The 14,723-nt window shown below is 47.3% G+C and overlaps 2 protein-coding genes across 4 annotated transcripts; one reads left to right on the top strand and one right to left on the bottom strand.

Moving 5' to 3' along the window:
- Positions 1-53: 53 nt before the first annotated feature.
- On the top strand, positions 54-12,378 carry ANKRD13A (ankyrin repeat domain 13A). 3 transcript variants are annotated; one of them, XM_052691273.1, is made up of 16 exons: positions 54-403; positions 1,030-1,108; positions 3,137-3,269; positions 3,400-3,524; positions 3,926-3,971; positions 4,606-4,749; positions 5,182-5,377; positions 5,946-6,012; positions 6,693-6,774; positions 7,256-7,314; positions 7,906-8,042; positions 8,472-8,629; positions 9,092-9,202; positions 9,555-9,706; positions 9,921-9,985; positions 10,477-12,378. In XM_052691273.1, the coding sequence occupies exons 1-16, from the start codon at positions 69-71 to the stop codon at positions 10,673-10,675; spliced, it is 2,088 nt and encodes a 695-aa protein (XP_052547233.1). In that variant the 5' UTR covers positions 54-68; the 3' UTR covers positions 10,676-12,378. The 3 variants fall into 3 exon arrangements, with proteins under 3 accessions (XP_052547233.1, XP_052547234.1, XP_052547235.1); XM_052691274.1 differs by having other exon boundaries at positions 282-403; positions 1,001-1,108; XM_052691275.1 differs by lacking the exons at positions 54-403; positions 1,030-1,108 and adding an exon at positions 1,125-1,215.
- A 563-nt stretch (positions 12,379-12,941) lies between these two features.
- CUNH12orf76 (chromosome unknown C12orf76 homolog) lies at positions 12,942-14,118 on the bottom strand. Its single transcript, XM_052691290.1, has 2 exons — positions 13,925-14,118; positions 12,942-13,841 (listed from the first exon to the last, which is right to left on the bottom strand). Exons 1-2 carry the CDS (start codon positions 14,016-14,018, stop codon positions 13,756-13,758), a joined length of 180 nt encoding a protein of 59 aa, XP_052547250.1. The 5' UTR covers positions 14,019-14,118; the 3' UTR covers positions 12,942-13,755.
- Between the last annotated feature and the right edge of the window lie 605 nt (positions 14,119-14,723).

Genomic DNA, 14,723 nt, shown 5'->3' with positions numbered 1-14,723 from the left:
CCGCGGCGCCGTAGCCGTCGCGTTGCCCCGACTCAAGATGGCGGCCGGAGGCGCTGCCCTTACCCGCGATGGCTGCGCGCTTTTCCTACTTCCGCGGCAGAGCGGGCGGGCGAAACCAACGCTGCCCGGAGGCGGGGGGGCGCGGTGCGCACCGGGCGCCTCATCCCGTATTATGCGGCAGCGGCGCCCCCCCCAGAGAGGAGAGTGATGGCGGAGCCGGCGGGCGGGACGCCCCGTATGTAAGTGGGGGGGGAGAGCGGGGAACGGCGACTTCCGCTTGCCCGGGGCCCGCCGGTGGCAGTAGGCTGAGGGCAGAGCCCGGCGCCCTTTGCTCCGCACCTGCCGTGCTGTGGGTCGTCCTTACCGCTGCCCTGGAGGGAAAGGAAGGGGCGAAGGGACGGGGGTGAGGAGACGGCCTGGGCGGGAGCTGGGGTTTGAGGTGGGGCCTTGGGATGCAGGGGGAAGGAGCAGGGCTCTGGGGGAAGGGGTGGGAAGAAGGAGTGAGGGGCTGAGGAGGGGTTCCGGGAATGGGATCAGAGGGGGGTGGGTAGGAGCAGAGCCTCGGGGCTGAGGGTCTGGGGCGGGGGGGAAGGGAAAAGAAAGAGGGAGGAGAAGGCAGAATCTGAGGTGTAAGAGGGACCCCAAGGATGGGGGTCTGAGGGGGACTCCAGGAGCAAGGGCCTGAGGGAAAGGGGTAGGAATGAGGGGCTCAAAGAGAGGCACAGAGTGGGGGTCTGGGAGAGGGAATGGACGAGGCCACAGGGATGAGGGCTGGGGGGCAGAAACTGGAGCCTAAAGGGGACTTCAGGAGCAGGGACTTGAGGGAGGCCCTAGGGATGGTGGTTCGGGGAAGGGTCCTGAGGGAGAGGCCCTGGCACAAAGGCCTGAGGGGACCGGTAGGAGCAGCCCTCCAGGGTGTGGGATTTTGCATGGGGCACCACTAAACAAAGCGGGGGGGGGGGCGGTGAGGGCAGGCTGCCTGCTTCCCCCGCTCCTGCAGGTGTGTGGCATGATGAGTTCCCCCGGCAGGGCCAGCAGTGCGTTCCCCCTGCACCTCCTGGTGTGGAACAATGAGTATCGGAGGCTGGATGAAGAGCTGCAGGAACAGGTAACTGCTACCCTGCTGGGCAGAGAGAGCCTCGGCTGCGCCCTGAGTCTGTGCCAGGCTGGTGGGACTGTTCTCCTTCTGCATCTATTTGTGGGTTTGGGAGTGAGGTAAGAAGGTATAGGGATGTGATGGACTTCCATTGTTTTTCTGTGTAAATAAGCAGCAAGCACAGCTTAGCTTAATGGAAAATCAGAGCACAGCCGAGCTGCTGCTGCTGGAGATGAGGGCAGGCTGTGGCTTGCTGAGGACCAGCAGTGCTTAGAGCAGCGGTTTTATACTGGCTGGAGTGTTCTCAGCATCTCAGTTTTAAAAAAAAAAAAATAGACTCATTGTTTCGTGCTATAGAGTAGAAAAATACAAAGCTGTTCCCTCTTTGGGATGGCTGAGGGAGAAATAGTAATGACGTAAGGAATTAACAGTCTGAAATGCTGCAGCAGAGCTCAGGCTGAAGTATCCTTTGTGCTGAGGCACTGTGCAAAGGCTCAGGTGCACACTGGGGTGGGGGGGGAAATCATTTGGGAGCAGAACACACTCATTGCATTCTGCCTGGCTCCACAAGGACATGATCCCAAGTTGGGCTTTGCCACTCCTGACTGGTGATTGCCACCTGCAGTTCTAACAGTGCTCCACGACTTACTAATGCTTGCTGAGAGCATGCACCTCTCCTGATTTTGAAGGAGAATCTTTGGAATGCAGTTAGCTTTCATCTAATTCACTTAACCTTAATCCTTAACGTCTTCAACCTTGCTGGCACACTGCTTCAGTTTATTTCTATTGCAGTCACATTTTGATGTGTGGACGTTTGTAATCAGATAAGGATCCTCGTGCTGCTTGTCTTTGTGAGACTGGGGCTAAGTGAGCATCCACACCTGTGGGTGCTCCACATTGTGAGGCAACGAGCAGCCTTTTGAGATGGGACATGTCCATCTCTTACTTTATCTGTTTTTAAATATTACTTTTTTCCCTTCTGAGGTATTCCAAAGATCTATTTCCTCCTGCTTCCTTGGGATAAGCTTCTTGCTGGCATAGAGGCACGTGAAGGAATCAAAAGGCACTTTGCCAGCTGCGCTGGGTATGGCAAGGAGGGGTGGAACCCCTAACTAATGGCTTACTGGTTAGCAGAGGTCCTTCCCACACTAGAGCAATTAGCATTGGACTGGTAGGGAGTGGAGAGGCAGATGCATTGGTATTCCAGAACAGAACTGAGAAAAGAATGCTTTAAAATGAAGCTTCCCCCATTGTGTGTGATCTTTCAAACTTGATGCTGTCAGATAACCGCGTTAACTTGCATAATAACTTTCCTGTTCTGCTATTGACTTTCCCCTTTTCCTTTAGTTATAGATGCTCTTCTGTTTCAAATCTCTAAGCTAATAGTGAAAGATATGTAAGGTATGAGTATGTTGTGCTTGCATGTTTTGGATATTTTTGCTTGTGTAGTTTTTTATTTTTAGTGTCTTGTACGAAATGCATTCGCTCTTCATTGTGCTCTGTGTGTCAGTAAAATGGATGCCTTGTAACTTACCATTTGCTTCTGTGCTCTCAAAAAGTGCTACACAAGATTGGTGTTGAGTTGTTTTTGTTTCTTTTCCCCTCTTTTCCCCTTCCTGTTACGCTGTGCGTTGAGTCCTCCAGTGATCTCTCTTGAGCTGTTAACTGTGTGTGTTTCAGTGAACACAGAACTGTTTTTTCCTAGAAGGGACTGCTTCAGAGGGGGAGATATCACAGGAAGAGAAATGAGAAGCATCACTGGGAGCTCAGCTGTGTTTTGCAGTGACACCAGTTTGTAGGCCCCGTCCTGCTTCTCGTTTTATTTCGTTGGGAAGTGAGATTGCAGTGTACTGAGGGCAGAAGGGCAGCGCAGCAGTGTTTGCAAATAGAGTGACTACGTAGCATGAGCTGTGTGGGCATATGTAGGGAACGTTAGCTCCTAGGTTATTCCCAACAAGCTTTATGTGAACTCAGTGCATTGTGGTTAACTGCATTTGCTAGAGCAACGTCAGCATTACTTATCTCTTGGATACTCAACAGGATGTTGATCAACGCGATCCCCGGGGCCGCACCTTGCTGCATCTTGCTGTTTCCTTGGGTTACATAGAATCTGCCAAAGTCCTCCTTCAGCACAAGGCAGATGTAACTAAAGAGAACGCACAGGGATGGACAGGTAAAGACTGCTTGAAAAACAGGAATGATGTCTTAGTGCTTCTCAGTTGCAGGTGCTGCACTTTGATTCTGCACCGTGCGTTTTGCTCAGAAAGCAAATCGAAACCATCTTGTGCTTGGATTTCTTTCAGTTTTACATGAGGCCATCAGCACAGGAGATCCAGAGATGGTCCATATGATTCTGCAGCACAGAGACTATCAGCAGACCTCCAGGACGCTTGGAGGAGTCCCTGAATTACTCCAGAAGATTAATGAGGTGCTTATTTAGTTGACTCCAGACTGTAAGTCTGATTGCAGTTGTTCAGTTGAATAAACTGAAATGAGACAGAGAGTTCAGTTAATCTGAATTTGGGCAACTGAATTCTTTCCCTTCAATTCACATATTGCATAGGCCTGTGGGAGGTGGAGACTTTTTCCCTGACCTTTTGAAATCTGTAGTCATGTTCAAAGGTGGCTGTTAAGGTGTTGCTGCTTCTGCAATAACATAAAGAATAGCTCATTATAAAGTAACAGCAGACTGAAGTGTTACATGCTTGTTAGACTGAGGCTGTTTGTTTTTGAGTTTTCCTTTATCTAAAACATTCATGGGAAATGCTGTGCTGAATATTAAATCAATACTGTTTTGTGAAGTATTCATAGGGTCTTTTTCTTTCCCAGACTCCTGACTTTTATGTGGAAATGAAATGGGAATTCACTAGCTGGGGTAAGAATCCTGATTGTTGGTGCTTCTAAGCAGTAGGCAGAAGGACTCTCCCACCAATGTCACAAAAGCTCTGCAAAGGGAGAGACTTACTGGCATTGTTGTTCCCTGCTCCTCAGAATACTTACCATCACCTCTCAGAATAACCCTTTGTATTTCTGTATCACAATTGTTCTTTGTTTCCATTCTGTTTGTGGGGTGGTTTGTTTTTTTTTTTACTGAGACTTTAACCACTGTCAGTCACTGAAGGCTTTTCCCAGAGTCTTGCCTGCCTATCTCTGGCTGTTGGTGACTGCACAGACTTCTTGGAGGTATCTGCTTTGCTTCTGCTTGACTTCTGGCTGACTTCATTTTCCAAGCAGCTATCTATCAGGCTGAGATTGGTTTTAGCCCATTTCACATCTTAGTCTGAATTAATGTCTCATTCCTTTTCACATTAATCTTTAAATTAAAACAATGGGTTTTGTCCCTTAGCTGATTGCTCTGAAAGCTAAAGAGGGCTGTTGTCTTGTTTCCTGTGGGATAACCATCACAGTACTGAGTAATTCATGCATTACAAATAGCACTTCTGCTTGAATTCAGTTTTCCCACCTGCTTAGTTTCTTGAATATTTTCTATTTCTGTGTTGCTTTTGTAGTTCCACTGGTTTCTCGGGTTTGTCCAAGTGATGTCTGTCGCATCTGGAAAAGTGGTGCCAAATTGAGAGTGGATATCACACTGCTGGGGTTTGAAAACATGAGCTGGGAGAGGGGAAGGCGCAGCCTGATCTTCAAGGGAGAAGGTATGCATTGTCTTATCTGCAGTGCTGATTGCCAAATGCTGGATAAACCACAATGAGAAGAAGCCCTATTTTCGCTCAGAAGATCTGTTGAGGCCGAGTGCTGAATTTTAAGCAAGTTTTGTGCACGTTTCCATGAATGTCTTGAAGGTGGGGTTTCGTATTTTTAACACAGCGGCTTCACTTCTTTGGTGTTAATCTGAGATCAGCATTTGATCAGAGGGCAAAAATTCCACTTCAAATTCTTACATGCTTTGCCCCTTTGATTCCCTTGCCTCCAAATAAAATGCAATTTTAAATGTAGTTGCAACTCTGAGTGCAAAATACAACAAACTGGCTTCCACCCCGATTTGATAGCAGCGTGTGTTGGGCTTTGCACTGTGGAGCACTGCTGGTGTGTTGTTTGCCTTTTAAAGTGAGGCCCTGTTCCAACAGATGCTGAAGGTTGGGCAGAACTAATTGAGATTAACCACGATGATAAGTTTGTTACCACGGAACGCTTTGAGATTTCCCAACACATGGAACGTTTGACACTGGGATCCATGACACCAAAGAGAAGAGAAGTGGAAAGGCGCCTTACGTCTCCGATTATCAACACGTGCCTTGATACCAAAAATATTGCTTTTGAAAGGTAAGGTACGAAATTTCTCTTATAAATCAACTCTGCAAGTGTCCTGATGGTCGTACCTTCCATGTGTGCACGCAGTTTCTTTATCCTGTATCCCCAGTGTTTCCTCAGAGCTTCCCAGGATTAGTCCCTGTGTGTTCAGTGAGCCATATTTACTACAGCATCTACACATCCAGAGACAAAGGCTTCCTAGACAGAAATGCTAGCACTGGTTCCCAAACTGCTGTGTGGGATTACTTTTGGAATCAAACTCAGCGTTGGGAGCTGGATGCTAGACTAAATAGCTTATTGTAGATTGCCTTCCTCCTCTGTGGCTCAAGGGTCCACATCTGAATCTGAAATCGTGGTTGAGCATGGACTTCTTCCATGAGCTGAAGAATGGGAGCAGCATGACTTTCTTAGTGCTGTCATGGTGTGTGTGCACGAGGACACATTGACCTGTGCTTTTGTCTGAGGTCAATAAACAAATAACTTATCAAATATCATTTGTTCAAAGTGTTTTGGGGAAGAAATGGACCATGTGTCGTGTAGGAGTGCAACAGTTTAGATACTTGTGTTCACTTTCTGGCAGAACCACATCTGGATTCTGGGTTTGGAGGACTGAAAAAGCAGAAGGTGTGAATGGTTATGAAGCAAAGGTAAAGCCATTCTGTACAGCTAAGGGGTCTCACAGCTAACTGAAATGTTGTTGTGTTTTGCCTTTATTTCTTGAATGTTTTAGGTTCTAAGTTAGTTGTCAAGGGCTTTATTGTGTTACAGAACAGGGTAGTAGTGAGGATCTTCAAGGGTGCTTCCCCCCAGGAGCTGTGGGGGAGGAGGAGGATCAAAGCATTTCAAGAGAAGAAGGGAAAAAGATTGAGTGTAATTGTTAGAACTGCCTTCCAAAGAACAGAACTGAATTCATTCTTGTTGTAATTCCTTCACTGTTGAAAGAGGAGGAAGCATGGGCACTCTCTAATAACAGTACTGCAAGGAGACACAACTGATGGCAGCAAGAAACTGGTAGCAGAAATCCAAGTACCACCTTGGTTGGTTTGTGGTGTTTATTCTATCTGCTTGCCCAGCAGGTGGCTGTACAGCTTCAGCCTTTAGAGGGAGCTGTCAGGAAAATGATACGTGGGGTTTTCATTATACCAAAGGGAATAGAAAATCCAAGTGCAGCATTTCCAGGTGATTGCTGGTATGTTAAGGGTTAAGATCTTCATCAGTGAAAAGCAGATCCATGTTGCTTTATTCTATCTTAGGCTCGTATTTATGGCTCTTTTAGAGGCAGTGTTTGGTAACCTGTGGTGATTCTTGTCCTTCTGCTCTTCTAAAGGTGTACATGGCAAACAATGTAAACATAGTCACAAAAATCAGAACGGAACACTTAACAGAAGAGGAAAAGAAAAGATATAAAGGTAGCTTTCTTACGGGATTGCTGAAATTAAATACAACCTTCTGGCTCTCTACTGCCTTCTTTTTAATGCATTCGTGCCTTTAATTTGTTTTGGCCAGTTCTAAAGGCTCATCTGGACTTTGTTTTCTTAAGCTTTCTGTTCATCTCTGGTCCTGTGAGACTTTCAATGATTGAACTGGAGTAAAAGATGGGTTGCTGGTGGCCTCACATGATACCTTGCCTTGCTCTGGGGTCACCAGGGGAGGCACTGTGAATAATAGTGATCTGATGATAGAGACCTGGAAATCCTTGCCTCTGTTCTGGATCTTGTATCCATCTTACTCTGTCACCTTTCGGTGCTGGGTTTGCCTGTTGAAGCTTACAGGGAACACGGGCTTCCTCTTCACTGTGACTGGCTTACTGTACTCTGAGTCAGAAGCCTTGCTTGTTAGCTTGCTGTGTACAAGATTTTGCTGCTGAGTTGTTTTTCATGTTGTCTGAAGCTGACAGGAGCCCCTTGGAATCGTTTCTGGGTACAGTGGAGCATGAGTACGGTGCTCAGGTGAGTGTCTGACCCCACAGCAGGACCCTGTGGCACAGAGGTCTGTATTGATAGCTGTATGCACGCAGCATCTCTTCCTATTTCCTTAGCTCTGCAGCAACTCAGATAACGAGGTTTGAATTTTCCCTGGGGAGATCTTTATTTGTTCTAAACCCTCCAATGTTCCTGCATTAGTACTATGTGCTTCCTTTTTGAATGCTCCTGTGAAAAAGATGTAGAATCCTATAGCAAAACAAGAGCTGGGATGTGAGCAGCGATGGTAAACCTGAGCAAGGTGTTCTGAGTAGCCTATGAATGATCTGGGAGCTGTGCTCACAGGCCAGCAGGACCCTCAGGTGGGAGATGATGCTGATGTGGTATCAGAAACACTTAACAACTCCGTATCAACACTGTGTCCTGTGGGTTTGTTTTTTCTTCTGAAATGGGTTGTTAGTGGCCCCCTATGGCTTTAGAAACCACCTTCAATCTGGACACATTTAAACACAGCAGATACAGATTTTCTAGCTGCTAGGAGAGATGATGAGCTCCTTCATAAGGGGTGTGTACTGCTTGTTTTGTACTTCTGTGGTCTTTTTCTCTCTTGCTATGTAGAGTGCAGTGAAGACAACAGAGTATGCCACAAGTAACAACCCTACTGCTATTACTCCAGAGGAATACTTCGATCCAGAGTTTGATTTGAAGGGCAGGGATATAGGAAGACCCAAAGAAGTCACCATTCGAACGCAGAAGTGAGAAATAAAACTTGTGACTATTTCCAGTTTGCCTCTTGTCTGTCCTCTAACCTCTGCAAACTGTATCTTACAAACATCCAGTGCAGTTTCACTCTCCTTGCAATGTTAATTAAAAGAGGCATCTTGAAGTAATCAGCTGTGGACTAATTCTTAGTTCTAGTGCTGTAACTTCTCAAATACCTGACCCTTCCCTATTGCAAGGTGTCAGGAAACTCCTATGGTTTGTCTCTAGCCTGGCCAAGAGTGTGCTTTGGATTCTCAAAGCTATTGCTCTTGGTGTGAAGCAGGTGGAAGTGTTATGTATTCTGCTTTTTCCTTATGTATTCTGCTTTTTCCTTATGTATTCTGCTTTTTCATTATATATTCTGCTTTTTCACTTTCCAGAATTGTATACTCAGGATGCTTTTACACAACTTATCCTTTCAGATTTAAAGCGACCTTGTGGATGAGTGAAGAGTTTCCCTTGTCCCTTGTGGAGCAAGTAACTCCAATCATTGATCTGATGGCCAGAACTAGTGCTCATTTTGCCAGACTAAGGGATTTCATCACTCTGGAATTTCCACCAGGGTTTCCTGTCAAAATTGGTAATGTTTCACAATCTCTATTCTAGCGTCTTCATTCCATTCTTTGTATTCTTTTTTTGCATTCTTTGTAATTTCTTTGCAACATATGCTTACAAAAACCATTTCAGTTCTACCACTCATCTTGCCACACGAGAACCAAGTTGTGTCTGCGAACGTGGGATCCAAATTCTCAGTGTAAAAGCATGATTTTAAAGATGGTGGAACTTAATAAGAATTAGCTGTTTCTGGCCCTTTCCTTGTGGTTTAAATGTATTTGGTTTGGCAATTTTTTTTTTAATAACCTCATGGGATGTAGAGGCAGAGTGACAAAGACCAAGGGCAAGGTCTTGGCAATCTGAGCTGCAGATCACTTAGTTGTTGTGGCATGCTGCTTATGGATTATATGAGATAATATGTGGCTGCAGGTGTGAAAATGAATGACAGACTTCTTTCTGATACAGATTTTGTTGTGTTTTTTAATAGAAATTCCCTTATTTCATGTGTTGAACGCTCGAATTACATTTGAAAATGTCAACAGCTGCAGGACAGCTGAGAGAACATCACCAACGGGTGGAGGTGTGCAGGGGGATGCAGGTGAGGGGTGAAGAATGCAGTGATGGCATCTCTGTGTGTTTCTGTTTGTGGAGTGAGTAGAAGAGCTTTCACATCCATTGCAAATAACCCCAGAGAAGTCAGAGCTACTGGACTGTTTCTCTCTTCCATCCTTTTTCTTCCACTAATTTTTGGCATGGTTCAGCTACCTCACCTAAGCCTGTACTGCATTTTACTGCCATGCTTGTTTGCCAGAGCCTCTGGCTACATGCAGGCAGGTGGTTTATCTGCATTTTTGGAGTTAATCATGTATGAACATCCATTGGATTTCTTTCTATTAACAACTTGCACAAATATACCATGCCATGTTTTCAACTATATTTTCCTTCCATAGGTGCTAATTTTGAGGTTGACCAGTCAGTGTTTGAGATCCCCAAATCTTACCATGTCCAAGATGATGGCAGGAACATACATGTGCACGATGAAGATAACGAGATCATGCAGTTTGCTATTCAGCAGAGCCTGTTGGAATCCAGTGGAAATAAAGTAAGTGTGCTGTAATCTGTTCAGTGCAGGTCTGTCAGCTTTGACAAGAAATGTGCAGCAATAGCTGTATCTGTAAATTAAGCCATTATGTACAAAGTGCCACGTCGGATGGCTTTTCCAAGAACCTCAGAGGAGGAAAATAGAGTAATTTATTTTGAAGAAGAAAGAAGAGTGAGGAGCACTGCCAGTCTATGACATGTTCTTCAATTTCTAGGAAGTGGGGGCGCATTCCAATGGAGCAGTTGCATATTCACAGGACTTCAATATACAGTATCAGAGGTAACTAATTAATTTTCTGTTAAGTCACACACAATAGACGAAAGAATGTCCAACAGTAGGTAGCAGATGCACAGAATTCAAGGTCAGTCTTGCTGTGCTGCTTCAGTCTTTCCTCTTTTTTTATTTAACAAGCCAGAGCTCCAGGCTGGGCCTCACTGATCTGTGCCTTCAGCTCAGCTCCAGAACTGACCTGCACGTGTCAGGTTTTTCTCCTGATTTTTTTTCTCCTATTACACACAGCCTTTCTGTTCTGCCATTAAAGCTAGGAGTTTGGCCCCTCTGGGTTGGTGTATTCCTGAGGAGCCCTAGAACAAGTTTTACATATGCCTGTTAGTGCTGCTATCTTACACTGAGAGCTGCTTTCTGCCCTGTAAGGTTGTGATTCAGGTTTGCAGACTGAACACAAGTTGCTAGGGTGGATCCTTGCAGGAAACATGAAATAAGCTCCATCTCTTCTCCTTCTCAACGTTCTGCCTTTCTGCTTTCTCCAGGGCACTGCAGGAGAGCTATCTAACGAGCACAGGTAACTCACAGAGCAGCAGCCCTAGCGAGCCTTCAAGCTTTGAGAAGGACTTGCAGCTTGCCATGGAGCTGTCTGTCCGCGAGCAGGAGGAGCGCGAGAGGCAGCGCCGTGAGGAGGAAGATGCAGAGCTGCAGCAAGTTCTACAGCTTTCTCTTGTGGAAAAATAACTCTTGATAATAAGGGTGACCAAATCCATGCGAAGCTGGAGGCTTTCAGAGCTCTCAGGCTGGAGATCGCTCCTGGATTGCTGAAGTAAACATTTCACCTGCCTTCTTCATCGTCGCTGTAATATCAGCTACAACAGCTGATGGTTTTTAAATTGTCTTTTATTATTTGAGGGAGATTCAGTGACTGGGCATTCTGTGTTTGGCTGCCCAGCTGTGCAGCCTAAGCTGTGACATTCTTTTACCTGAACACGTTTATTGAAGAGCAGGTGGAAGGCTTGCTTGGCACCAGGCCTGAGGGTTGCGTTGAACTGTAAAAAACCTGATTTATGAGGAGTTCAGAAGGGAAACTTCATTACTTACCAAAGAAATACTCATCTGCATAGTCACTTGGGAATAATTCAAAGCCATTGTCTCTGTTCCTTCCAGTCCCTACGTGGAAGGTATCTCTATGCATTCACATACGTACAGTAGTTTCCGTGCTGACAGATGCTCTGTTGGTGTTGTTTATACATGATTATTTCTTCTCCAGTCACTGAGACTTTTATCATATGCTCCTGCTTACAAGGGATAATTTTATACTTGAACAGCTAATCCAAGCTTGAGATTAAACTAGTGCTTTCTGAGATCAGACAAACCAAGCAGCCAGTACAATTTTAGCTCCTCAAGTGGGACCATCCTCCTAAAGTAGCACTTTCTGCAGTGATTCAACACCAGCTCGTTCCCATAGTCAGAGGGCAGCAAGGACGTAAGCAATAGATAAAGGTGCTTCTTGAGATCACTGTGTGTGTGCATGTGGGTGCTGCTGAATTCAAACAGGAGAAAAGTCAGTTGAGATTTTAATGTGTACTTATTGCAAGATGAGTTTTAATTCTGTCACCCGAGAGGGAAAATGCCTGTTGCTTTTTAAAATTCAAACGCTTATCCTTCATGTGAACACATACTTTTTTATCTGAATCTTTTTATTGACTTTTAAACCAAACCAAGATGACTGCCCTCCCTCAAATGCTATCGTTACAATTCAGAAATAGGTTTTAACAGCTTTCCTCAGGTCTTTCCTCCTACAGTAGAGTTGTAGCTATTCTACTTGCACTCCTGTCAGTGTTTACAGTACTGCCCTGTGACTCTCGAGTGCACTCCACATGTACACAAGGATGTACGCCCACAGGGAGGCCTTACAGCAGTCGAACATCAGCAGTATTGCTCAGTCCCTGCTCACAGTGCTGTGAGAACCTATGGTACGTATTGCTGTCATCTTGCTGCCTAACCCTGCACTTCTCCTCGAGCAAACCAGGGTGGCTCTGTGCAACCAAATGTTAACTCCTTTCAAGTCATTATGGCCCGACCAGAGAGATGGGTGGTAGCTTAGAACTTCATCTTTAAACCAATAATCCATATTTCTTTAGGCAATTAAAATTCACTGTCTATTGTATCATGCTTAACCTTGCAGCTTGTAACCCTCCATAGCTTCCTGGTGGCTGCAGGAATGGGGAATGCAACTCTTTGCATGGAGGCAGTGGGGCTGTGTTGGAACTGCATCTTTCTTTGAAAAGAGGATTACTGTGACTTTCTGGGTTGCAGAAAAGGGAATAGGCCTTGTGTTCAGCTCTTGACGACATTATGGGTTAAAAGATAAAGTTGTGTTGGTTTTGTTTGTTGTTTTATTTTTCCTCCAGCGGAAATAAAGAGTGCTGTTACCTTTGTAAGACTGCTCTGTGACTTTGCTTTTTGCTAGTGAGCATCTCCAAGGTGAGAAGGAAAAAATAAAATGGGGATCAGTGAACTGTCCTCAGCAAATTAAAAGCAGGCTGGTGTTGAGGCTTCAGTGCTCTTGGTCAGTTCTGTATGCACCTTCTTGTGAGTAACAGATGGAAAAGAGCAGGAGTGAGTTGCACTGTTATGTTCATGTTAACACTGCTGTCCAAAAATTAAGCCTGTCAATTTTGGTTCCCTGAACAGCCTTTGAGGTTATGTGGGAAAGCAGAACCTCGGTCACCAAGAGCTGCATCTGCGTTCTGAACCTACGAGTAACTTCTGCACAGCAGCACCTAAAGGTCTGTAAGCTGTGGCTCCATTTCTGTGCTGTGTGGCAGTGAGACAAAGCGGGGCTGTTGTTCTGGGGTTGGGTTATGTTCCATGGTAACTCACAATGCGCTTCATTTGGAAATCCTTTTGCTCGTTCTCCTCCCTTGTCCTGCAAGCAGTAAGCTCGCAGCTGGGATGTGGGACTGCTACAGCTGAACGTCCATGAATAAATAAAGGAGTCCTGCAGTGTTTACTTCTCTTTTATTCGCACAGAGAGACAGAGCAGGGGCGAAGAATGAATGCAAACAATGCTGCTGCAGGGAGCTCAGCTCAGAGCTGCACCCACTAACAAGCACACAGCTATGGGCACAGTGTTACATGGAACAAAGGATGCAAAAATCAGCGAGCCAGAGCTCTGCAACTATGGAGAAGATCCGAAAGAAACATCCTGCCGTTAGCTTGCTCCCTCATGTGTGCTTCGTTGAGAATGGAAACGAGGTCTGTTCCAGGCCAGGCTCATTTACTGATGCACAGAGCAGCAGCAAAGGGAACCCTCAGCTCCAGGAGTTCTCCCTGCCCCTAACAGAGCAGGACCAGCTGGCTGCAGTGCTTGCAGAGCTGACCACCACCTTTACTCCGGAGGTACGGTTTTAAAAATCTAAAATAAATTACTACCCCTGACCCCTATGTTAAATACCAAAGTAATATTTATAAGCAAAAATCCAGTTACTACTCCCGGCAGTGCAAAACAAAAAAAGAATAGCAGCATCCGTACACACGTGTGACTTCAGTGTAAACCCTTGAATTTGTTACCAAAAGCTGCACGACGTGGATCCGGCTGTAGCTCCACCGCAGAGCTCCCAGAGGTGCTGGGGCTGGGACGCGGTCCTCGTCCGCGGCTGCTCCCCGTGGCTCCGGTGCTCAGCGCTGGGGCTGGGACCGCCATCACTGCAAAGCGGATGCGGTGATGCCGAGCGGAACCCACGCGGGGCGGCTCCGGGTGTCCGTGCGGGTCCGTGCGGGTGACGGCGATGTCCTCGAGCCGCGGGACGCGGCCACTACCGCCGGCGGACGGGTTTGTAGACGCAGACGGCCACGAGGACGATGGTGAGCAGCAGGGCGCTGAGGATGCTGCCCAGCAGCACTGCGAGGGAGGAGGCCGACAGATCAAGTCCCCGCCGCAGGGCACAAAGCGAAGCCGTCCCCTCCCGCCCCCCCGCTCCTTACCCAGGTTCTGTTTCTGCAGCACGGCGTAGGACCGGCTGCGCTCCGCCGGGGTCAGTGCCGCCAGCACGGCCAGCGCCCAGCCCCGCAGCGACATCTCGGCTCGGCTCGGCTCGGCTCGGCTCGGCTCGGCTCGGCTCGGCTCGGCTCGGCTCGGCTCTTCAGCACGGCGAAGAGCGGCGCTTCCTCTTCCTGCCGCCCGCCCCGCCCCGCCAGCGTCAGCGCCGCGCCCCATCGCTGTGCGCCGGCGGATCGCGCGTTTCCCCTGCCTCAAATTCTGCCCGTCTGTGTGTTTCTCGAGTTCTCCCCCATCTCCGTGTCGCACACGTCCCCGCGTTCTCTCCGTTCCCTTGTTCTTCCCACTTCCGCGTGTCTCATAGAGTCATAGAATGGTTTGGGTTAGAAGGGACCGCAAAGCCCCCCCAGCCCTGCCGTGTGCTGGCTGCCCCCAGCTCATCGCTTCGGGCGCCTCCAGGGATGGGGCACCACAGCTCTGGGCAGCACTGCCAGGATCTTACTGCCCGCTGAGTGAGGAATTGCTTCCTCACATCCAACCTCAATCTCCCATCTTTTAGTTTTATAGCTGTTCCCCCTTGTCCTATCACTATCAGATATCACTATCTCCTATCCCTATATGTCCCCCATCCCTGTGTCACCCCCAAACTCATGTTCTCCCCACCCCGCTGTTGTCCCCATCTCTATGTGCCCCCTACCCCTGTGTTCTTCCAGCCCTCTGTTTGCCCCCAGCTCTTGGCTGCACCCTCCAGTTCTGTTCTGTTCTGTGTTAGCTGCTGTGGGGACA

The sequence above is a fragment of the Tympanuchus pallidicinctus genome, unplaced genomic scaffold, assembly GCF_026119805.1.
Source record: "Tympanuchus pallidicinctus isolate F22 unplaced genomic scaffold, pur_lepc_1.0 scaffold28, whole genome shotgun sequence".
NCBI lineage: Eukaryota > Metazoa > Chordata > Aves > Galliformes > Phasianidae > Tympanuchus > Tympanuchus pallidicinctus.
Note: the sequence above shows the minus strand (reverse complement) of the source record. Positions and strands in the feature narration are given on the sequence as shown.

Coding starts and splice junctions, on each gene's coding strand:
- CUNH12orf76 (XM_052691290.1), bottom strand. CDS start 14,018: ATGTCGCTGCGGGGCTGGGCGCTGGCCGTGCTGGCGGCACTGACCCCG. Junction 13,842..13,924: donor GCTGCAGAAACAGAACCTGG/GTAAGGAGCGGG, acceptor CCTCCCTCGCAG/TGCTGCTGGGCAGCATCCTC.
- ANKRD13A (XM_052691273.1), top strand. CDS start 69: ATGGCTGCGCGCTTTTCCTACTTCCGCGGCAGAGCGGGCGGGCGAAAC. Junction 8,630..9,091: donor AGGGTTTCCTGTCAAAATTG/GTAATGTTTCAC, acceptor GTTTTTTAATAG/AAATTCCCTTATTTCATGTG. Junction 9,203..9,554: donor AGGTGTGCAGGGGGATGCAG/GTGAGGGGTGAA, acceptor TTCCTTCCATAG/GTGCTAATTTTGAGGTTGAC.